Consider the following 24277-nt stretch of genomic DNA (forward strand, 5'->3'; position numbering starts at 1 on the left):
GAAATAAGAAGATTCCATGTCGATTTCAACACCAATGGAAATGGCATCTACTGGGTAGACCGTGTCATGGCGTTTTCCTTTTTCATGATTCAGCATTCACAATCCCTGCAGTCCATCTGTTTCCTGTGTTACTTCATATTTGAAAGCAGTGTCTTTTGGGGGCGAGTTCTTCATGACCCTAATTTAGATCAGATTGTTTCTAATCTGGATTGTAACAGGAAGTGGTATGGATTTGCCTTGACACGTAATAGGGCTCTGCTTGTTAAAATGCAGATTCTGATTCATAAGTAATGTACGGAGGCACTGTAAGACCATGCAAATACTGTGTTCCTCATCCAGATCTCCCCTGTAGATTTAGCATCTATTAATGATTCTTGCCTGAACCAATCTTTACTATGATAGTTGATTTTCCATATGAATTGTTTGAATGTATATGAACTTTCATATGAAGTTGTTTCCATATAAATGTTGATTTTCCAACCCAGGTGCACCCTCTATATGTGTCAGTCTGCCTTTGGCGTTCTCCTGGAAGCAAGAGTCCTCCCTCTTCCGTTGTTTATTTAATATTTATTATAGGTATGGATTCACGAATTCCTAATTTTTCAATGGTCTGTTTTCATTAGTGCCCTTAATTATTTTGGTGCTTAAATTGTCCCAGATTTACGATTGTCCTCCTTTTTTGATTGTTATAGAGAGGATTAAAAACATGGATAATATTTTGGGAGACTCAGGTATTATGATTATGGCCTATTAGTAGTATCTAGGTTACTTTAAAGTTATACTAAAAAAGTGCTAAGTGCAATTCTTTGCATGTGGATAGTATTTGAGAGTTTCCCATGTGCTTTTGTGGACGTGTGCTACCTAGGACACTTGAATTTTATGAGGAGGACTGAGTAAGTGTTCCTCTGCATTTTCAAATTGTCATTTGATTTTTTTTTTTACATTCCCGTGATACAGACAAGGGGGCATTTTACTCTATCTACCAACTTATTTTCTCCTAGCCTCAGTTTAATAAAAGACTAATGATTATATTAGCCCAGAATATTAGTCTAGAAACTGCTCTTTACCTCCTAACACACATTTGCGTGATTTATATATTGTGATCTGCTTTAAAAACTTCACTTCTCAGGTGAATGTGTTCTGGTCTTGAATTAATGCTGAGTGGTAGAGGGCCCTATCTCAAATTAATGTATCACAGAATATGACATAGAAAAAGCACTCCCTAACCCTTGCCTGCCTGCCAAACCATATGAATGATGCTTTTTTTAGTTTGGCATGTCTTGTTTTTCTGTATGGGAATGTGTGTGTGTGTGTTTAATTTTTTTTTTTATATTTGTTTGTTTTTGAGAGAGAGAGAGCACAAGTTGGGGAGGGGCAAAGAGAAAGGGAGACACAGAATCCGAAGCAGGTTCCAGGCTCTAAGCAGTCAGCACAGAGCCCAATGTGGGGCTCGAACTTATGAACCGTGAGATCACGACCTGAGCCGAAGTCGGATGCTTAACCGACTGAGCCACCCAAGGCGCCCCAGGGAATGTGTGTTTATTCTTACAGATTCAGTGCCTTACATGCTAACTTGGGCTGGAGGCCACACCCCACAATGGTTTCCCATTTTCTCCAGGGTATGTTTCTTAAGATAGCATCTTAGGTCCATTTGTAGGTGAACATGGGTGTCTTTGGAGACTCCTCACCCTGTCACTTCCCCACTCCAATACCTTATGCTTCAATATTATGTGGTACCTGGTACTAACTGTGATGTGTGATGCCTTTGTTCCTTTGCTTGTGCTCTGAGTTATGCTTGGAAAGCGCCCCTCAATCACCCCATCTGTTGAGTGAACTCTTACTCAGTTTTGAACCTTTTCCTGATTCTTTTTTTCCAGAGTTCATTGTGCTTTCCATTATACTTTGCACCATCTTCATCACCGCATGTGGGAAATTATATTAACATACTTTAGTTGTGTGTCTTTCCTTAGAGATTAAGTTTCCTAAGGGCAGAGGCCCGCAGCTTGGCACAAAGTAGCACTTAAAAGGTTTTTTTGCACAAAAATGGATCTACTAACCGCAGAACTTTTCTGTTACTAGGTAGAGACGTAGTGAAGGGTGTTCATTGGTGTGTTTCTCAAGTGCCCTGTAAGAGACTTCTGGCCCAAAGGGAGAGACATGCCAGGACGTGGTGTTATGGACCCAAATTCCCCTCTTGGAAGATCAATGTTGTAGCTTCATGTATTGGCTATGAACCCATGAGTTCATTGAAGTGATTTAGGAGGATTGCAAACCGCTTGGAGAGAGTTCTGAAATTATCAGTGAAGGCAACAGTGGGGCGAGAGGTGGGGGTGGATATGATTGCTTTGTAAAAAAAATGGGTGTCTACACTGAAGTCAGGGGTGAAGTGTCCTGATGTCTATAGCTTACATGGAAATGCAAGGAATAAGACGGATTGACGGGTAGGGAGAGAGACGCCAGTTGACGGGGTTTGTGGTAAAGCACGTGGGGCAAAACGCAAACTGGAGAATCTGGGTGGTGGGTATGTGGACTCACCCTGCAGTTCCTTTGACTTTTCATAACAAACTTTTCATAACGAACTGTTGGGAAAAAGGATACTTGTATTATTTTTTAGAACACATTTATTGGCTGCGCGTATCAATCACGAACATTAAATCTTCAACACACGCTTTCTAAGCCATGCTGATTTGTTTTCTTCCTGGCATCTCTCTTCCTCTCTTTGTCTAGTTGGTGTCTTTAAATCCCAGGTCTTGGGGCGTCTGGGTGGCGCAGTCGGTTAAGCGTCCGACTTCAGCCAGGTCACGATCTCGCGGTCCGTGAGTTCGAGCCCCGCGTCGGGCTCTGGGCTGATGGCTCAGAGCCTGGAGCCTGTTTCCGATTCTGTGTCTCCCTCACTCTCTGCCCCTCCCCCGTTCATGCTCTGTCTCTCTCTGTCCCAAAAATAAATAAAAAACGTTGAAAAAAAAATTAAAAAAAAATAAATAAATCCCAGGTCTTGTGTTACTCCCTTTGGGAGAATTTCCCCGACTTTCCAGGGTGATTTAGATGTCTCTCCTCAGTGTTCCCAGAGCACCCCTCGCATCTCACTTCTGCCATGGAATTTGTTTTACCTGCGCTGTGATCTGTCTGAACCACTAGACTTGGAGTTTCTTGAGTCAATGACTCTGTTTCTGGAACACTTTTGGTAGAAGTGAAAACAAAAACAACAACAATTAGTAGACTAACAGTGGCTTAAACAAATATTATTTATTCCCAATGTCAAGAGCCCCGAGGTCAGGAGTTTGCAGTTTCCAGGATCAGTTTGGTGCTGGGCACTTGGTTGGCCCTTCTGCCTGTATCCTGTCTTTCCCTTCATCGGGTGAAGTTGACTAACGCAGTCGTGTGGATTGGAAATATCCACCACGGTTATTTCAGTTTTTGAGCTTTGAGCACAGATACTCTGGCAAATATCTTTGGACCTATTGAGTAGTTTTCAGCTCATTTATTATGGTTTCTTCTAGAGAGATTGACTTTGTGTTTTGAAAATAGCAGCCCAGAATTAGATAGATGTCTACATGGGTTTGAAAGCCTCGCCTACTCCAACCTGGAAAACTCTTTCTCCATTTTCTTACAACTGTAATAATTCACAGAAGCAAGGTTGCTTCGGAGCGATTGTGAGACACATGGATGGTCCGGAGGTCCCAGCCTCATGCTCCAGGATTTGCTTTCTGTGGAACACTGGTGGACCAGAAATTAGGCCAAAAGCGGTTTCACTTTGCTAAACTGAAGCCTTTAGGGGAGGCCCACGCCTTACCCCATTTATTCTATTTTAGTCACAAGTCAAATGTGCTTAATTATCCAGTTAATTGCTTAGAACACTTATTAAAAGGCACATAATTAGAAAAGGAGTGGTGGAAAGAAGGCCTGGCGTAGGCAATAAACTAACGGTCCGGGGGGGGGGACGGGGGCAGCACAAGCAGACATGCGATCCTACTCGCAGCAGCCTTGAGGGTCCTTAAATCATCAAGGAAGGATTTCATTATGTTCAGTCTGCTCTAAGAAGACAGATGGAGATAATACGTGAGCGGTAACATGCCAAACTACATGACTATGATCTTAAATAGGTTTTAAATATAGGATTATATAGATTAGAATACTGGCAGGAAATCTACTGCTAATAAGCAAATATCTCTGGGTGGTGGAATCATAAGTGATTTTTTTTTCTCTTTGAAAGATGGTTTAGATATTTCCTAAATTTTCTACTGAGCATTGAAAGGGTTTGGAGTGTGCCACCCCCAAATATGCCACTTTGACATAGGATTATTTCGAGCTGAAGACAGTTGAAAACAGACCAAAATAAAATTCTCTGCCTCCCCACCGCACCCCTACCAGGAAGGACAGGGCTATTCTGAATCACCTGAGACAGCTCTAGGCTCCTACCAGCCCCGAGAGGGCACCAGAGGAACCTGCTTAGCACACCTTACTCACTAGCCCTCATCTCGTCTATCAACTCCCCTTAGATAGTGTTTGTCTTCCCACGCTTTGTTGCCCCTAGAAGTGCAAAGTCTTGTTTTTTGTTTGTTTCTTTATTTGTTTTCTTTTGTTTTGTTCGTCTTGTCACCTCTCCGAAATTTATTATTATTTTGTTAAGATGCGATGTAAGCTGAAGTTCTGACCACCCCCTTGAGTTACTCATCACTGAATTGTGTGTGTTTGTGAGATGTACACAGTAATAAGCTTCCATTTGTTTTTCTCTTGTTACTCTGTGTTTTGTCAGATCTGCAGGGCTCCAACCAATGAGCCAAAAATAGGTGGAGAAAAAATCAATAGTTTTTTTTCCTCCTTCCCTATGGTTTTATTATTCTTTGTTTTAAATACTTAAAATATGTTAGACGTTCAAAGCGGTTCTTGTTCAACTCCTGGTCTTTTGATAATGTTGTTTTTCTAGCATTTTGATTTTGCCTTTGTTAAAAATGCTCAAATTATACTTTTTTTTTTTTTTTTTAAATTTTTTTTTTTTCAACGTTTATTTATTTTTGGGACAGAGAGAGACAGAGCATGAACGGGGGAGGGGCAGAGAGAGAGGGAGACACAGAATCGGAAACAGGCTCCAGGCTCTGAGCCATCAGCCCAGAGCCCGACGCGGGGCTCGAACTCACGGACCGCGAGATCGTGACCTGGCTGAAGTCGGACGCTTAACCGACTGCGCCACCCAGGCGCCCCACAAATTATACTTTTTATAATAGCTGTCTGAAAAGCCCTACTTGTTATGGATGTGAATTACCACGTATGGTGATTTTCTTAGGTGTTTCGTAGGTTGGAGCTGTGGGCTCCTATCTGTGGATTTTAGCTATGAGTATCCTGATCTGTCTTACTGCATGTTGTGTCCCCAGAGACGTTTTGTTTGTCACTCTGCCTTGTGTTCCAGCACTGTGACCAGACTCGGACTGCTTTTTATGTTAACTTCTTGGCTTTGGAGAAGTGCCATGGTCACAGATTTTCTGGGTACACTTCCATGCAGCTGGGGCTCAGTCAGATAAGCTTCTTTGTCATTGTCCCCTGTTGGTCAACAAATGTTTTTCTAGTACATTCTTTACCTGAAGGTGTGTTCCTCTAAGCGTCTTGGCTTCTCTGTTCTCAGTTGAGAAAAGGTGTCAGTTCTGACTCCCACCTGGCCTGGGCAGCTGGTCCCTCAGCCCTGTGTGTTTGCTAAATCCTAAGTTACTGCGAACAGCAGCTAGTCAAGACTGTGGGAACAGCAGCTCTCAGGGCCCTGATGTTTTTCACCCTACCTTGGGGATTTCTTCCTTTCTTTTGAGCTTAGCTGTACATGTAAGAGAAGTTCTCAACGTTGGGTGTCCACTATAATCACCTGGGAAGCTTTTAGAAGTCCCCATGCCAGGCTACATGCCAGGCCAATTCCATCAGACTCTCTGGGGTGGGACCCATGCATCAGGATGTTTTGTTGTTTTTTTTTTTTTTAATTTTTTTGATGTTTATTTATTTTTGAGAAAGAAAGACAGAAAACAAGTGGGGGAGGGACAGAAAGACGGGGAGGGACAGAGAGAGAGGGAGACGCAGAATCTGAAGCAGGCTCCAGGCTCCGAGCTGTCAGCACAGAGCCCGACGCGGGGCTTGAACCCACAAACTGCCAGATCATGACCTGAGCCGAAGTCGGACACTCATCCGACTGAGCCCCCAGGAGCTGCATCAGAATGGTTTCAAGGCTCCCCAGGGGATTCCGTTGTGCAGCCAAGGATGGAAGCCACTGATTTAAACCAATGTTTTATTTATAAATCAACCAATGGATGATTTATGTGTGTACTGTGTGTATTAATTTATTGTTCTAGTGGGGATGTTGACAAGTTCCTTCGTCAGCAGTATTGGAAATAGGAGCCTGCCATATTGGAATTGGAAATTTTTTTTTTTTCAACGTTTATTTATTTTTGGGACAGAGAGAGACAGAGCATGAACGGGGGAGGGGCAGAGAGAGAGGGAGACACAGAATCGGAAGCAGGCTCCAGGCTCTGAGCCATCAGCCCAGAGCCCGATGCGGGGCTCGAACTCACGGACCGCGAGATCGTGACCTGAGCCGAAGTCGGACGCTTAACTGACTGAGCCACCCAGGCGCCCCTGGAAAAATTTTTTAAATGTTAGGATGTTAATGCGGCGCCTGGGTGGCTCAGTCGGTTGGGCGTCCGACTTCGGCTCAGGTCGGGATCTCACGGTTCGTGAGTTCGAGCCCCGCGTGGGCTGACAGCTCAGAGCCTGGAACCTGCTTCAGATTCTGTGTCTCCCCCTCTCTCTCTGCTCCTCCCCCACTCATGCTCTGTCTTTCTCTCATTCAAAAATAAATAAAAACATTAAAAAAGATATTTTTTTTTAACTGTTAGGATGTTCAAGTCTGCTGGAAAGGAAACCAACCTTTATTAAGTTCCTAGGGGGTGCCTGGCACTGTGCTTAGGTCTCTCATCCTCAGGAGAATCCTGCAAGGCAGGTGGTGGTTGGGTTTTGCGGCTTGGAGAACTCAAATAGTTCTAAGTCTCCCAGCTCACAAATGGCAGACCCCGGCTCAGGCCCAGGAGATGCCCCAGCCTGCCTCCTTTCCTTACTCTGTGGCATATGTGAACTAGGCTTTCTCATACGAATTGGTTAAAATAAAAATTGGTACTGGAGTTAAAGTAAATTCCATTTACTATTAAATTTACATATTTGGAATACTGTATCTTCCCACAGTGCCTGGGATTCCCTCCTCTTTTTATCTCACATCTGAGGAGGTTAAACTGATTTTGATCAATGGTCATTATAGGGGAACTTAACTCATTTTATTAAAAAAATTTATTTTTATTTATTTTTTTTTATTAAAAAAAATTTTTTTTAACGTTTATTTATTGAGAGACAGAGAGAGACAGAGCATGAGCAGGGGAGGGACAGAGAGAGAGAGAGAGAGAGGAGACACAGAATCCGAAGCAGGCTGCAGGCTCTGAGCTGTCAGCACAGAGCCTGATGTGGGGCTCGAACTCACAAACGGCAAGATCGTGACCTGAGCCGAAGTTGGCCGCTTAACCGACTGAGCCACCCAGGCGCCCCAAAACATTTTTTTTAAAGTGTATTTATTTTGAAAGAGAGAGTATGAGTGCGTGTGTGTGTGTGTGAGTGGGGGAGGGGCAGAGAGAGAGGGAGAGAGAATCCCAAGCAGGGCTCCACACTGTCAGCGCAGAGCCTGATGCAGGGCTCGAACCCATGAACCATGAGATCATGACCTGAGCTGAAATCAAGAGCCGGATGCAACCAGCTGAGCCACCCAGGGGCCCCCAGTTTAACTCATTTTGGTTCACCACTTTAAATACACTTGAAGGAAATAATTTCGTTCTCTTTCTTTTAGCTCCATCGTGTGCCACAAAGGGGTACTTACTATAAAAAACTGCATTTACTGATCTCCTTCCAGAGTACCTCTGTGGCCCGCGTTGGGGGCTGTGGGAGTGTGTGTATCGGGAGGCAGAGGCACAAGGGGAAGTGAGCGGTGAGAATAAAGCGGGCGAAATTGAGGTCCCTGAGTGCTGTCTGTGGCACCAGATGACTTGGGGGGAGATCTGAAGGGCGGGACTCAGAGCTCTCTGGTCTCTCCACTCCAGAGAAGCGCCTTTGAGGATTTTTAGTGTCCGGTTGCCCTCCCCACGCTCCCCAGCGATCCAGGCACTCACTGGGTGCCATTTTTTCCCTCTCTGTCTTACTGTCTCTCTGGCTCTGCTATGGTAAATGACCTCTGGGGTTGTTGGAGGGATCGTTTCATCTCTGCCCGGCACCTAGAAGCTTTGCTTCTCTGTTGGAATGTCTGGGTTAGGCTTTCCTGGCGCACACGGACTTCATTTTCTTTCAGTTGGGTAGACATCAAACTGCCTCTGAGTCTTTGTCTTGTTCCTTGGCAGCTCTTCAACCGGGTCCTCTGGTCGTGTGTCGCGACCTTAGACAACCAGCGGGATGGCCGCAAACAAGAGTAAGAGCCAGAGCTCCCTGGCCCTTCACAAGGTGATCATGGTCGGCAGTGGAGGGGTTGGCAAGTCGGCCCTGACGCTTCAGTTCATGTACGATGAGGTAAGACATGTCGGGCGCAGACGCCTTTCTTCATCGAGTCTGCTGTCATAGTGTCCCTCCTCCAGCTGTGTTCATGTGTTCAGTGCCCCACGTGCACGGAGGATCGTGGGGCAAATCTGTGTTAACATGGTTTCCGAGTAGCTTTATAGGGGGTCTAACGAGCATGAGATCTGGGCTGCTGATTTTTGGTAAGTAATTTCAACTCTGGCGGGGATGTGAGGGGTCCCTGCTTTGCGTGACTTCCGGTGTTATCCTTTGAGCTTGCTTTCTGACAGGAGCAAGGGAAGAGGAGGGGCCTCTTATACTCTTATACCGTTGTAAAGAACAGGTCAGATTTAGCTTTGTGACAGTCACTTTCAGGAGGTAGTGAAAGGGAGAGCTAAGCTGTCATAAGACAATCTTTTCTCAAGTGATAGGCATCAGGTTCTCTCTAGTTCTGCCATGCAGCAAAGTAAAGCTCACACCATCCTTGCCCCACATTTATGCCACTTAATGTGTGGATAATGGAACTGGTGCTGAGTCCAATGTGACAACAGCGTTTTGATTCCCGTGGCAACAAATGTCCCGGGCCGTCGGTTGGTACCGTGGGCCGAGTGTTCTGACCGGCGCTCACGTCACGTTCTCATGGGTGTGTGCTTTCCAGGATTTCCAAAAGGAAGATACCTGTCACCACAGTCGGTGAAGATCATTATCTGATCTTCACTAGACTTGCCCTCTGTCCAACTTTTGTTGGGTGGTGTTGGAATGGCAATGGCCATTTTTGGGATCTAGCTGAGGGAAGTTGGGTTAAGGATATATTTAGCTGGGAATTAGTGGTATCTATCTTTGTGGTTTGGAGTCACTTGGGCATGTGGTTAAGTTATTACTAGCCATTTCGCTGTAGGGATGGCTTCCCGGAATATTCCCACCACCCACTCTGCTGACTCACCTGGCACTGTGATGTGAGGTGCAGGGCCAGGAGGTTATCGTGGTGTGAGTGTGGTCCTGTGGCACCTGGTTCTGGAAGTGTGTGGGCTGTGGAGTTCTCGAGAAACAAGGGTCGAGACGTGGAGCTAGAAACTGGTTGGGAAAGTTCTTCCAGATCTTATAGTCTCTTCCAGGGAAGTTTAAGAGAGGTTTCTTAAATGTGACAATAGTCCTAAACCTTCTATTACTAGTAGTGTCACGTCATTGTGAAGCTGAAGAAAATCCTTCTAAACTTTCAATAAAAGAGAAACTTGGACCAATTATGCTAGAGGATAAGACTAAATTGTTTTTCATCCTCTATAGGAAATATTACACAATCGTTGGCCCGTATGACGAGATAATCAAAGAGGATGCAGTGAACAAACAAACCAGTTAAGAAGGTATTCTAGAGTTATGCCAGGCAGTTAATTAATAAAAAGTATGTTATTTTGCTGGATTTTGTGATATAAGTGGTATTTGTATTGGTTTTCTATTGCCATGTAACAAATTACTAGAAATTTAGCAGCCTGAAACAACACATGTTTGTTATCTACAGCTTCCAGGGCTTGGGAGTCTGGCGTGGCTTAGCTGGCTGCTCTGCCCGGGGTCCCACAAGGCTGCAGTCAGAGTTGGCTGGGGCCGTGAGCCTGGCTGACGCTCAGGTCCTCTTCCAAGCTCTGGGTGCTGGCAGAGTTGGGTTTCATGCAGACGGAGGGTGGAGGCCCACAGGTCCTTGCCACCAGGCCCTTTCCATAGGTGGTTCATTCCATGGAACCTTGCTTCTTCAAGGCCAGTAGGAGCGTCTCTGGTAGCTAAGACAGATTCTTATATAAGGAAACGTAATCATGGGTGATCTCACGATCTTTCCCACATTCTGTTGGTTAGAAGCCAATCACAGAGTCCTCTGTATTTAAAAGGGAGAGTATCATACCAGGGGCATGACTCACTGAGGGTCACCTGAGGGTATATTTGCCACAGTATTGGTCTTTTTATTTTTATTTTTTAAATATTTATTTATTTTTGAAAGACAGAGAGAGAGACAGAGAGAGACAGAGAGAGACAGAGCATGAGCGGGGGAGGGGCAGAGAGAGGGAGACACAGAATCTGAAACAGGCTCCAGGCTCTGAGCTGTCAGCACAGAGCCCGACGCGGGGCTCGAACTCACGGACCGTGAGATCGTGACCTGAGCCGAAGTTGGCCGCTCAACCAATTGAGCCACCCAGGCACCCCAATGTCTGGAGATACTTTTGAGTGTCACAACTGGAGGGCAGTTACTACTAGCACCTAGTGGGTAGGGGCCAGCGATGGTGCTAAACACCCTACAGCGCACAGGAGAGACCTCACAACCAAGAATTATCCATCCCAAATAGTCTTGTCAACAGCACAGCTGCTGACGCTGCGGGAGACTAACTAGTAGGAGAGTCGAACCTGGATTTTCATTTTTATTATGTAGGTTTGTATGTGTGCGTATGGTTAAGTGGGGGCAGGGGGTGGGGAAGATGCACACAGAAGAGTTTTGTCCCTTCTTCCTCGTACCTTCAGAGAAACAAGGGAAAACTAGGCTTGATCTTAGTCTATTTTTTCATGGGCAAACATAGTTGAGGACTGGAGAGCAGCAGTTGTTGAAGAAATGGTAAAATGAGAGCAAGGAAAGAATAGAGATGGATTAATGTACATCTGGAGAAGTCTTTAATTGATCTCTAAAGCAATGCTGTCCAGTAGGACCTTCTGCCACGACGAAAACGTTCTGTATCTGTACTGTCTGCACATGTGACTAGAGTTCCAGCAAATGTGGCTAGTGGCTACTATATTGGACAGGAGAGTTCCAGAATCATAGTCTTGGAGCTTGAAGAGATCTTAGAGATCTTAGCAGCGATTCCCAAACTTAGCCGATCACCTTCTGAACAACATTTCTAGAGTTGAAAATGGGGACTCTCATTTTATGCGCAGCTCTCCCGGCAGTCTGATGTATGGCCAAGTGTGGTGATTCCTGCCTGAGAGATCACCTGGTCAAGCCTGATTTCACAGAAAAGGGAACAGTCCTGTGCTCCGGGATGCCAGTTACCTAAAGTCTACCCACATCCCGCATTCTTTATTCTTGGTCCAGGGCTTTACCTCAAGTTAAAAAAAAAAAAAAAAAAAAAAAAAAAAAAGAGCTTATATGGTGAAATTGCTATGAGGGTTGGATTATGCAAGGGGCAGTGGTCCCAGAAGTTTTTATTTTTGGCTAAGGTCTGACTTTGAGAAAAATTGGAGGGAGATCTTAATCTTTTTATCCTTGACCTAACATACTTGAAGACTTCTAAAGCTACGGACCATGTGAGGTTGGTGACCGGGGACTTTGACAGCAACCACGGCAGACTGTCGGCGGCTGGCTAAGGCAGTTTAGACATAGATCCCTGGGGAATCTGTGTGTCTTAGGCATCTGAAACTGACTCACACACCGCCCCCCAAGGCCAGGAGTGTGGATCGTCTTAACAGATACCAAGACTCCAGGACTTTCTGTTTCTAATGGAAAAGTGGAAAATCAAGATTATAGTCCATGTTCTAATAATCTGTACACTTTTCACTGACACAGAGGTATGCAGTCGCTATGAGGACATTCACACATCCCGTGTCCAGCGAGTCTATGGACCTTTTTAACCTTGAAAGTTCAGAAATACGCACTTGAGATGCTTCATGGTGGTATTTAGAGATTTGCACTGGGTGCTTGGGTTTTGGGGGCATGGATTTGTCTCTTTGGAAAGGAGTTAATAGGACACTGTTGTGAAACAGGTCAATTTTCACATTTTGTCTAGTTTAAGATAACTGCTAGTACAAATGTAAGAACCTAATACCAAAAATCTTGTTTTTTTTATTTTGGGGCTTAAAATCAGTACAAGGCTTTTTTTAAGGGTGTTCTTCAAAGGGCCCACTAAGTTCACACTGATAATCTCAATTCTTTTTAAATGTTTTATTTATTTTTGAGAGAGAAAGAGAGAGAGAATGAGCAGGGAAGGGGCAGAGAGAGAGGGAGACAGAGGATCCGAAGCTGGCTCACTGCTGACAGCAGAGAGCCCGATGTGGGGCTCGAACCCACGAACTGTGAGATTGTTACCTGAGCCAAAGTTGGACACTTAACCGACTGAGCCACCCAGGCGCCCCTCAATTCAATTTTTAAATTTTTAAAAATTTAGTTTCTTAAGATATAATTCATACACCATGGTATTCATCCTTTTGAAGTGTACAATTCGATGATTTCTTTTAGCATATTCACACAGGCATGCAACCATCACTATTATATAATGTTAGAACAATTTTCTCCCTCCACAAAAGAGAAGAAAACACCCTAATATCAGCAGTCTTTCCTCATTTCTGCCTCCCCTGCTTCCACTTCGGGTTCTTGGCAACCATTTTGTTTTTATGGATTTACCTGTTCTGGACATTTCAAATAAATGGAATCGCACATTACGTGATCGTTATATCAGGCTTCTTTCACGTCGTATCAGGCTTTCTTTCAATGTCTTGAAAGCTCATCCATGTTGTAACCTGCATCAGGTTTTTTCACGGAATAATATTCCATTGTCTGGATATGCTGTGTTTTGTTTATCCGTTCATCAAATGAGGGGCTTTTGGATTGTTTCTACTTTTTAGCTATTTTGAATAATGTTGCTGTGAACACATGCGCATAAATTTTCGTGTAGACTTATGTCTTAAATTCTCTTGCGTAAATATACGGAGGCATGAAACTTGCCAGGTCATATGGTAACTCTATGTATAACTTTTTGAGAAGTGCAAAACTTTTTTCCATAGCAGCTGTACCATCTTATAACCCCACAAGCAATGTGTGAGGGTTCCGATTTCTCTGTATCCTTGCCAATGCTTGTTATTGTCTCTTTTTGATTATACATCCTAGTGAGTATGAAGCAATATCTCACTGTGGTTCTGACTGGCAGTTCCCTAGTGACTGACGATGTTGCGCCTTGTTTCACGTGCCTGTTGGCCACCTGTGTATCTTCTTTGGAGAAATGTTCATTCAGGTCTTTTATCTATTTTTTTTAAACTTTTTCAAAATTTTTATTATTTGAGAGAGAAAGAGAGAGACAGAGAGCAAGCAGGGACAGAGAGAGAGGGAGACACAGAATCCAGAGCAGGCTCCAGGCTCCGAGCTGCCAGCACAGAGCCTGACGTGGGGCTCAAACCCACAGACGGCGAGATCATGACTTGAGCTGAAGTTGGCCTCTTAACCGACTGAGCCACGCAGGTGCCCCTCTTTTGTCTATTTTTAAATTGGGTTATTTGTCTTTTTATTGTTGAACTTTAAGAGTGTTTTGTGTATTCTGAATATAAGTCTCCTATTAGATATATGATTTACAAATATTTTCTCTCATTTTATGGGTTATCTTTTCACTTTCTTGATGATGTCCTTTGAAGCATGAAAGTTTTACATTTTGATGAAGTTCAGTTTATCTACTTTTTCTTTTGTTGCCTGTGCTTTTGATGTCCTATCTAAGAATGCATTGCCATATCCAAAGTCCTAAAGATTTACACCTGTTTACTTCTTAGAGTTTATAGTTTGTTTTTACAATTTGATCTTGATCCATTTTGAGTTAATTTTTGTATGTGATATGAAGTAGGGGTCCCACTTCATTCTTTTGCATCTAGGTATCTGCTTAAACCAGCACCAATTCTTTTTTTTTTAATTTTTAAAAAATGTTTTATTACTTATTTTTGAAAGTGAGAGAGACAGAGCACAAACAGGGGAGGGGCAGAAAGAGAGGGAGACACAGAATCTGAAGCAGGCTCCAGGCTCCGAGCTGTCAGCACAGAGCCTGACACAGGGCTCGAACCGTGAGATGGTGACCTGAGCCGAAGTTGGCTGCTTAACCAACTGAGCCACCCACGCCACCCGCACCAATTCTATTTTAACGGTACCTCTTTTTTATAGCTGCGTAGTATTCCGTTGATGGGTGCCTGTTGTTGGGCGTTTGGGTGGTTATTGATCGTTTGCTGTTACACACAGTGCCACAGTGATCACCTTGTGTGTTGCTGTAGATTAGGTTCCTAGAAGCAGGGTGGCTGGGAGATGAGCGCTTCTCCACTGCTGTTAGATGTTGCCGTGTTCATCCCTGTAAAGGCTATGCTATTCTCTACTCCCACCAGCCATGTGCAAGAGGGCCTTTGCCCCAGAGTATGTTGTCCGACGTTGGGTTTTTTGCCGGTCTGGTAGGTGAAAAACGGTATCTCTGTGTTGTCAATAATTTCCATTCTCTATATTAGTGAGGATGAACATCTTTTTGTATGATTAGCATCATAGGTATGTATTTTTCTGTCAATTGTTTATGTCTGTTGCCACTTTTCCCCGTTGGATTATTGATGTTTTTTTCTCCCTGTTTCTAGGAACTTGTTTAAATATAGCTCTTTGTGATATGGGTTCAAATACTTTTTCCCTGTTTGTCATTTGTCTTTTTTTAAATAGTGTGTTGTGCCATATAGAAGTTTAAAAAGTTTTTTATGTAGTCTAATTTATCAATTTTTTCTTACATGGCTTCTGGATTTTGAGTCATAGTTAAAAAGGCCTTCCCTACTTCAAGGTAATACAAGGATTTCACCCATGTTTTCTTCTGATACTTGATGGGCTTATTTTTTGTATTTAATTTTTGACCCATTTGAAGTTTATCATGTTGGCTGTTTAATCACCTTAGTCCCTCTTGTCAAATCACTTTTCAACGTTTATTTATTTTTGGGACAGAGAGAGACAGAGCATGAACGGGGGAGGGGCAGAGAGAGAGGGAGACACAGAATCAGAAACAGGCTCCAGGCTCTGAGCCATCAGTCCAGAGCCTGACGCGGGGCTCGAACTCACAGACCGTGAGATCGTGACCTGGCTGAAGTCGGATGCTTAACCGACTGTGCCACCCAGGCACCCCCAAATCACTTTTCAGATGAGTTTTATACTTCTGTTGATTGTGTGTAAGAGCTTCTGTTTCTCACCCTTGCCAGTGTTTATATTATAATTTTATACTGTGAATAATATCACCAAGTGTTCTTTCTGCCCTATGCTTGGTCTCCTCATTTAAAAAGTGGAAATATTGGCTCTTGTCTACCCCCAAAACCAAGAGCACACTGTACATAGTGTATGTGAGCCAATTTGACAATACATTATATTAAAACCATGAAAACAAAAATAAAAACAAAATAAAAAGCAGTAGAACCGAGAGCAATAAAGAAGTGTTAAAGAAGGAGTTATTTTTTTATAGTGCCTTAAACATAGTGTGATAATTATGAATACTCAATAAATATTCAGTTGATTATAGGCCAGGTGCCCATATATTGAAATTTATTTCTTTGGCAAATTTTCTTTCCCTTAGTATGTTGTTAATTACTGATAATGTTGTTTATTCCCGCAGTTTGTAGAAGACTATGAACCTACCAAAGCTGACAGTTACAGAAAGAAAGTGGTTCTTGATGGAGAAGAAGTCCAGATAGATATTCTGGACACGGCTGGACAAGAGGACTATGCAGCCATTCGAGACAACTACTTTCGCAGTGGGGAAGGTTTTCTCCTCGTGTTCTCGATCACAGAACATGAATCATTTACAGCAACTGCCGAATTCAGGTATGTGTGAAACGAAAGAGCCTCCAGCCTCCAGCAGGCTTTCTGCCTGTCTTTCTCATGTGGTCAGCTTGGCAGGAATCTGGGGCTGAGGATAATAACAGAGGGTTGGGCTTGTTATTAAGAAGAATTCCGCTGACGGATTTTCTGGGGCTTTTTGAATCTTGGCACACGAGAGCCCCCCATTTGTTATCATCTCTTTGGGCTTCCCCATTTTTATAATTTTTGAATATAAATTACCTTAAGAATCTTCAGAGGTGGCTCAGTTGATTAAGCGTCGGACTCTTGATGTCAGCTCAGGTCATGATCTCGTGGTTTGTGAGATGCCCAGCGTCGGGCTCTGCATTGACAGCGTGGAGCCTGCTTGGGATTCTCTCTCTCCCTTTCTCTCTGCCCCTCCCCCACTCATGTGTGCACATGCGTGCTCTCTCTCAAAATAAATAAACATTAAAGAAAAAAAAGGGAATCTTAAGAGGACGAAGCCATTCCATACACTCAAGAACTTCTAATTTTGTTTTCATATAAATCCTAAGAGACAGTGATCGATGGGTTAACTATCTTTATCCTTTTTATAATTTTGCTGGAAAAGTCATCATTTTGATCTGTTTTGAGGTTGATGAAACATTGTCAGGCGAGTGAAAGATGTCAGTTAGAGTGACTGTTTGCGGCACCTGTAGGACTTTTAACATAGGTGAGTGAAAAGAGCCCAGCTTTAGGATCGGGCAGACCTGGGTTTGAATCCTTGCCCTGCCACCTAGCAGTTTGGGGACCCTGAGCAGGTTTACTTGGCATTGGAGATTCTGTTTCTCTGTCTGAAAGTGTACTTGTTACTTGATGAGATGAAACGAAATGATGCTTTGGGCTGTACACGTGTAAGGGCAGGAGCCACGGCCATCCTGTACCGCACTGTGTCCCCAGGCCTTCTCACAGCATGGGCACATGGTGCTTACACATGAGTAGAATATGAACCACTGTTACTCATTTTAAGTGCAGTGGTTAAAGATACCTGAAGTTCATTGTTACCAAGAAATTGTGAGCTGTTAGGCATAATTCTTAGAGGAATTCCGATGGGGATGGCGTCTTTCTCTTTACCCTACACGCTTGTTTTGTTTCTCTTATCTACTCCCCTTATAAACATATCTGTCCAGATGACTTTTGATTTTAAGAAGCAAATCTAGAGTCTAACAGGGAACTAAAAAGGGAAGAAAATCCATAATTTTTTTTTTCCATTCTTTAGCAAGTTCTGGGCAGAAGTTAAGGGGTCAGCCAAAGGTGAAAATGAGGAAACTAAATTTCCCCCCACAAGATTTGGAAGGAAGCATCAGTGAGCCAGGGGGCCCTCAAGGGGTGAACCCAGGTAAACACAGTGGTCGTCACTTGCTGGGCTTCATAATGTCAAGTCTTCAAAGGTGGCACATCTAAATTCCCTGGTACTATAGTACGTGCATGGTGGCGATCAGTTAAATGACCAGGACTCTTAGGAGAAGTCCTGTGAGTTTTCAGACTTTCCCGACATGCCTAGGGTTTTCTCTATGTGGGTACCGTCGATGTATTCATAATTGTGAGTGCATCCTTGATAAAACAGGACGGATGCACACACTTCCTTATTATCTTGAATGTCCGAGCCTTTTGATTTCCCATTACCCCATGACTCGCCAAGAAAGGACGTGGAGGACAGCGGGAGAATCACGTCCAGAGAAGACACAGTGCCAACCTCGTCCTGTCGCCCCGCACCACGCACACAGAGCCATGTGTTCTCAGGGATTTGGGGCAGTCTCATCTCGTCTTGGGAGGTGGGTTTCGGTCATTATGTGAGAACAGAGGTCCTTAGGAGAAAAAGGACAGATGACTACCTAAAAGAAAAAGGGAGGGCAGGTTAGCTCTTCTGACTTGAGCTCCGGACATTCAGAGAACAGTCACGAGGCTGTCCAGGTTTCTCACGGCATCAGAAACGGAAAATGGAAGTAGGGCATCTGAGTCTTTGTGGTTAAACTCCTTTATGCCTGTTAACAGATTTCAAACATAGCATTTCTGTATTTATGGAAAGGTCCCAACATAAAACAAAATGTTAACATGCTCCATCTTCCTTGAAATTTGCCCTGGACAATATTCAATAAGCTCAAAAGCTAGGTTTTTTTTATAAGAGACCAGAATCGGTACTTCTATTTTTGCATGAATATGTTTATTAATGAGGTCATTTTACAAACCTCTGCATGACTAATGAGCCAGAGAGCTATCAGTTTTTCTTGTCATAATTTGTGCTGATCACGTAACTTCTAAATGTAGCATGTTCTTTGACCCCTGTTGAAATGTAGGCTATAGCAAAGCTACTTAGAGGCAATTTATAAGCATCTCCTTATCTTCTTTTTCGTTTTTCTTAGAATATTTGATATCTGATACTTAAATGGACTCTAATGGAAAAATTTTTTTAAATTTTCATTATTCTGAAACGTTACCCTATATCATAGAGAAATCAATACAGATCCCCACAAAATACACTTTTGAGGTGGTCTATTTTGGGAATATATTGGAATGTGAAAGTAGAAATGTCTTCACTGGACCAAAATACTGGAAATGAAATATTTATTTTTTTAATATTTGGTATTGATTAGTAATTTAGGTAGCTGATAGCTTTAGGAGAGGTAAAGTTTAAGGTGTTACAGTTAATTTTTTTTTTTAAGGAGATGTTTTTGAAGTACTTTTCCATAGATATTGGATTCTTTCCTTTCCTTTCCTTTTTTTTTTTTTTTAACTTTGTAGTAGAAAAAACACACAATAAAACATGATTACTGCCTAACTTAACTGACCTCATTCCATTGCTTGTAACATTTACTATATCTAAATGGAAACTGTGGTGGGGAGAGGTGCGGGGAGTCGGGGGGGGGGGCAGGTGCATATACGCATACAGATGTAATCGAAACAGAAGTTTCACAAAACATACTTCATGTCATACTTGAGATCCCCTCTGATGTTTCTGCCCTGGTCTATGGTGTTCTGTTTCACTGAGGGAAAAAAACGTTGCTGGTTGTGACCCATTAAACTGATTTCACGATCCACTAATAGACTGCCACCTTCCGTATGAAAAACACTGATTTCACAGCTGTTAGTGTCACAAAGAAATCATACCATGTTTTCAGGAGGATTATTACGCATTTTATGTATGAAGATACTTCTTTTAATATTTAATTAATTAATTAATTATTTAGAGAGAGAGCAAGGGCGGGCCAGAGAGAGAGGGGGAGAGAAAGAATCCCAAGCAGGCTCCATGCTGGCAGCTCAGAGCCTGATGCGGGGCTCAAACTCATGAACCGTGAGATCTTGACCTGAGACAAAATCAAGGGTTGGGTGCTTAACCGACCAAGCCACCCAGGCGGCCCCTGAAGATACTTCTTTTAGCTTGTTTTTATCCCAGAGTTCCTAAGTTGTTCTTTTTGTTAAGAAGTTTTGGTGCCTAAGCATCAGTTGGGGACCCTGTTGAAACGCAGAATCCTGGGCTCCTATTCAGACATTCCTTCTGTGGGCCTCCTGTTGGGCCCAGAAACCCGTGTTTGTGACGAGCACCCCAGGTCCTCCTGATGTAGGCAAACTGAGAACCAGGCTTTGAAAACACTTGTCTTGTTTGTGACAGGATCTACGGAATGCTGCCTTGGGACACGTCCGAGCATAACAACTTTTTCTGCCGTAGGAAAGCCGTTCATTTTAGATGCATCAGTGAAAGTGAGTTCTCATTCTAGCTTTCTTAGCTGCTTTATTTTGATGCAATGCCTTAGGGAACAGATCCTCCGTGTTAAGGCCGAAGAAGATAAAATCCCATTGCTGGTCGTGGGAAACAAGTCCGACCTAGAGGAGCGGAGGCAGGTGCCCGTCGAGGAGGCCAGGACGAAAGCAGAGGAGTGGGGTGTGCAGTACGTGGAGACGTCGGCTAAAACGCGGGCCAACGTGGACAAGGTAGGTGTGCGCTCTTTGTGTGTTTCTTGGGAAACTGCAGCACGTAGATGTCTCATCTGTTTGGTTTTGAGGGAACCATTTGTGGAAAGTAGGGGAGAACTGACTTTTCCAGATGTCTCAGCCAGGACAGTGAGAAGCCCTGGGAGGGTTTGACCGTGGGTTTAAAACAACCCAGAGCAGAGTCCCCTCACTTTGTCTTGAGCCTTTGTTAGAGCATGCTTAAGGTTGGCCCCTGGAAGTATGGCCCCGGGGTCAGTGAAGGCAGTGCTGGAAGGAAGGCCACAGTAGCACCTCTGTGCTCTCATCTGCTGCGGCCTGTTGTTCTCCAGGAGCCAAGTCCGTCATCGGGTTCTTAGGGGCTTCCCCAGGGAAACATGTTGTACCTTGATTTTGTTGTCAGTGACTTATCGGTTAGATTTATTCTTTTCCCCTTACTGTCCACCGGCAGAGCCAATGTGTTCTGTGTTTGTAACTTGGTCTCCAAATACTATTTGCTCTCAGGAATCAACTCTCCCATCCCTTCCCCTTCCCTTCTCTCTCTTAGCGATGCCCAGTGTACTTTCTCGTTCAAATCTCTGATGCTGGTGAAAGGGGGACCTTGACAATGCTGAAAATCTTTTTTTGTTTTTAATAATTTTTTAAGTTTATTTACTTATTTTGAGAGAGACAGAGACAGCACAAGTGGGGGAAGGGCAGAGAAAGAGGGCGAGAGAAACCCAAGCAGGCTCCGTGCTGTCAGCTTAGGGCCTGATGTGGGGCCCGAACTCACGAAACGTGAGATCATGACCTGAGCTGAAACCGAGAGTCAGATGCTAATCAACTGAGCCACCCAGGGGCCCCGACAATGCTGAACATCTGACAGTTGGAAGATCCACCTACTAGTGATCGCTATTGTTAGGTTTTGGGGTTTTTTCTAAAGAACTAAGGTTCAGAGCGGTTGCCACACAGTTAAAGTGAACAGCCTTATAGATGAGGCTTTCCCTTCTGCCTTCACCTTGTTTGTTAGCTCTTACTTCATGATCTGTGCTCTTGTAACATCTAAACCCACCTCATTTTGGCAGCCGAGCAGTGGATATGTCTGCTTTTTTTATGCGGCGTCAGCATCTGAAGCCCCCAGATTGCATCTCATGTTGCTCCTTCTTATGGGGAAATAATTCTCCTTCACTTCTTACCTGAGAGGGACAGATTTGTGACCAAGCTTTACTTTAGCTTGAAATGAGTCTAGAAGAACATTGGTGTTTAGGATGTTGGTATTAAAAGGGGCTCCCTTTATTTTTTAAACAATTTTTATTTATTGTTCAGGTATAATCGACATACAATGTTACATTCACTTCAGGCGCACAACAAATTGATTTAACAATTGTGTATATTACTCAGTGCTCACTATGGTAGATGTAATCACGGTCTGTCACTGTACAATGTTATTACAGTGTTACTGACTATATTCCCGAGGCTGTACTTTTCATCCCTGTGACTTATTTATTTTATAACTGGAAGTTTGTATCTCAAGTCCCCTTTATCTTTTACACCCATCCTCCCACCTTCCTCCCCTTGGGCAATCACCAGTTTGTTCTCTGTATTTGAGTCTGTTTTTGTTTGTTTTGTTTTTTTAGATTCCACATGTAAGTGAAATAATATGGCATCTGTCTTTCTCTGTCTTATTAGGGGAGCCAAATACCCCCTAGGTCCATCCATGTTGTTGCAAATGGCAAGCTTTCCTTCTTTTTACATGCCTGAGTGATATCATTCCACTGTATATATGTTCCACATCTTCTTTATCCATTCATCTATCGATGGATTGCTTCCATAATTTGGCTGTTGTAAATCATGCTGCTATATACATCAGGGTGCGTATATCTTTTCAAATTAGTGTTTTCATCTTCTTTTGGTAAATACCCAGTAGTGCAATTAGTGGATCATATGGTTTTCCTGTTTTTCATTTTTTGAGGAACCTCCATACTGTTTTCCACAGTGACTGCACCAGTTTGCATTCCCACCAGCAGGGCAGGGAGCGGTCCCTTTTCTCCACATCATTGTCAACACTTCTTTTCTTTTCTTTTTGACAAAATACTAGCCTGACTGGTGTGAGAGGTGATTATCTCATTACGGTTTTGATCTGCATTTCCCTGAGGATTACTGATGTGTCTTTTCATGTGCCTGCTGGCCGTCCTTGTGTCTCCCTGGCTAAAATGCCTATTCAGGTCCTCTGTGTATTTTTAAATCAGATTATTTGGTTTTTAGGTGTTGAGTTGTAGAAGTTCTTTATATCCTGGATATTAACCCCTTCTCGGATATATGTTTTGCAAGTATCTTCTCCCATTTGGTGAGTTGTCTTTTTCTTTTGTTGATGGTTTCCTTCCCTGTGCAGAGGCTTTTTATTTCAGTATAGTCCCAGTAGTTTATTTTTGCTTTTGTCTCCCTTGCCTGAAGAGACAGATCCATAAATATGTTGCTCAGGCTGATGTCCAAAAAATGACTGCCTGTGTTTTCTTTTTATTTTCCCTCAAGTTTTTATTTAAATTCCAGTTAGTTAACATACAGTATAATAATAGTTTCAGATGTACAATATAGTGATTCATTGTTTCCATGCAACACCCAATGCTCATGCCTCTGTTTCTTTTATGAGTTTTATGGTTTTAGGTCTCACATCTAGGCCTTTAATCTATTTTGAGTTTATTTTTGTGTGTGGTGTAAGAAAGTGGTCCAGTTCCATTCTTTTGCATGTGGCTGTCTAGTTTTCCCAGCACCATTTATTGAAAAGACTACCCCCCCCCATGCATATTCTTGCCTCCTTTGTCTTAGATTAATTGACCATATACTCATGGGTTTATTTCTTTGCCCTCTCTCCTATTCTGTTGATCCTTGTGTCTGTTTCTGAGCCAGTACCATACTGTTTGGATTACTAAAGCTTTGGAGAAGTATATGTTGAAATCTGGGATTATGATACCTCCTTCTTTCTTAAGATCGATTGGCTTTTCAAAGTCTTTTGTGGTTCCGTACAAATTTCATGATTATTTGTTCTAGTTTTGTGAAAAATACTATTGGTATTTTGATGGGGATTGCACTGAATCTCTAGATTGCTCTGAGGAGGATGGACACTTAAACAATATTAATTCTTCCAGTCTGTGAACATGAAATATCTTTCTATTTGTTTGTGTCATCTTTAATTTCTTTTATCAGTGTCTTACAGTTTTCAGAGTTTAGGCCTTTCACGTCTTGGTAGAGTTTATTCCTACCAAGGTGTTTTATTCTTTTTGGTGCAATTGTAAATGGAATTGTTTTCTTAATTCTTCTTTCTGCTACTTCAGTTTTGGTATATAGAAACACAACAGATTTTTGTATATTAATTTTGTATCCTACAACTTTATTGAATTTACTTATCCCTTCTAATAGTCTTTGTGTGTGTGTGGTATCTTTAGGGTTTTCTATATATAGTATCATGTCATCTGCGAATAGCGACAGTTTTACTTCTTCCCTTTTAATTTGTATGCCTTTTATTTCTTTTTCTTGTCTTATTGCTGTGGCCAGGACTTCAGTACTATTTTGAATAAACATGGTGAGAGTGGACATCTTTTCTTGTTCTTGATCATAGAAGAAACGCTCTCAGGTTTTCACCATTGAGTATGATGTTAGCTGTGGGTTTTTCATACATGGCCTTTATTATATTGAGGTATATTCCCTCTAAATCCACTTTGTTGGGAGTTTTTATCATGAATGGATGTTGTATTTTGTCACATGCTTTTTCTGTGTCTATCGAGATGATCATATGGTTTTTATCCTTTGTTTTTTTAATGTGATATATCACATTGATTTGCAAATACCGAATCACTCCTGTATCTCTGGAATAAATCCCACCTGATTGTAGTGAATGATACTTCTAATTATTGTGAATTTAGCTTGCTGATAATTCTGTTGAGGATTTTTGCGTCTGTGTTCATCAGAGATATTGGCCTGTAGCTTTCTTTTTTTGTGGTGTCTTTCTCTGGTTTTGGTATTAGGGCAATGCTGGTCTCCTAGAATGAATTTGGAAGTTTTCCTTCATATTCTTTTTTTTTTGGAATAGTTTGAGAAGAATAGGTATTAGTTCTTCTTTAATGTTTGGTGCAGTTTACCCTTGAAGCCATCTGGTCATTGACTTTTATTTGTTGGGAGGTTTTCTTTTCTTTTTTTTTTTTTTTTATTACCAATTCAATTTTGTTACTAGTAACCGGTCTG

The 24277-nt window shown here is 42.7% G+C and overlaps 1 protein-coding gene across 1 annotated transcript in view; it reads left to right on the forward strand.

The window, feature by feature from the left end:
* RALB (RAS like proto-oncogene B) overlaps positions 1-24277 on the forward strand; it is a 44229-nt gene that overhangs the window by 16343 nt on the left and 3609 nt on the right. Inside the window, exons 2-4 of the mRNA XM_047872706.1 lie at positions 8409-8574; positions 15909-16117; positions 19885-20062. Of these exons, the coding sequence (XP_047728662.1) occupies positions 8461-8574; positions 15909-16117; positions 19885-20062 (501 nt within the window). The 5' untranslated portion in view covers positions 8409-8460. The remainder of the gene's footprint in view (positions 1-8408; positions 8575-15908; positions 16118-19884; positions 20063-24277) is intronic.

This window comes from Prionailurus viverrinus, chromosome C1, assembly GCF_022837055.1.
Source record: "Prionailurus viverrinus isolate Anna chromosome C1, UM_Priviv_1.0, whole genome shotgun sequence".
NCBI classification, from domain to species: Eukaryota; Metazoa; Chordata; class Mammalia; order Carnivora; family Felidae; genus Prionailurus; species Prionailurus viverrinus.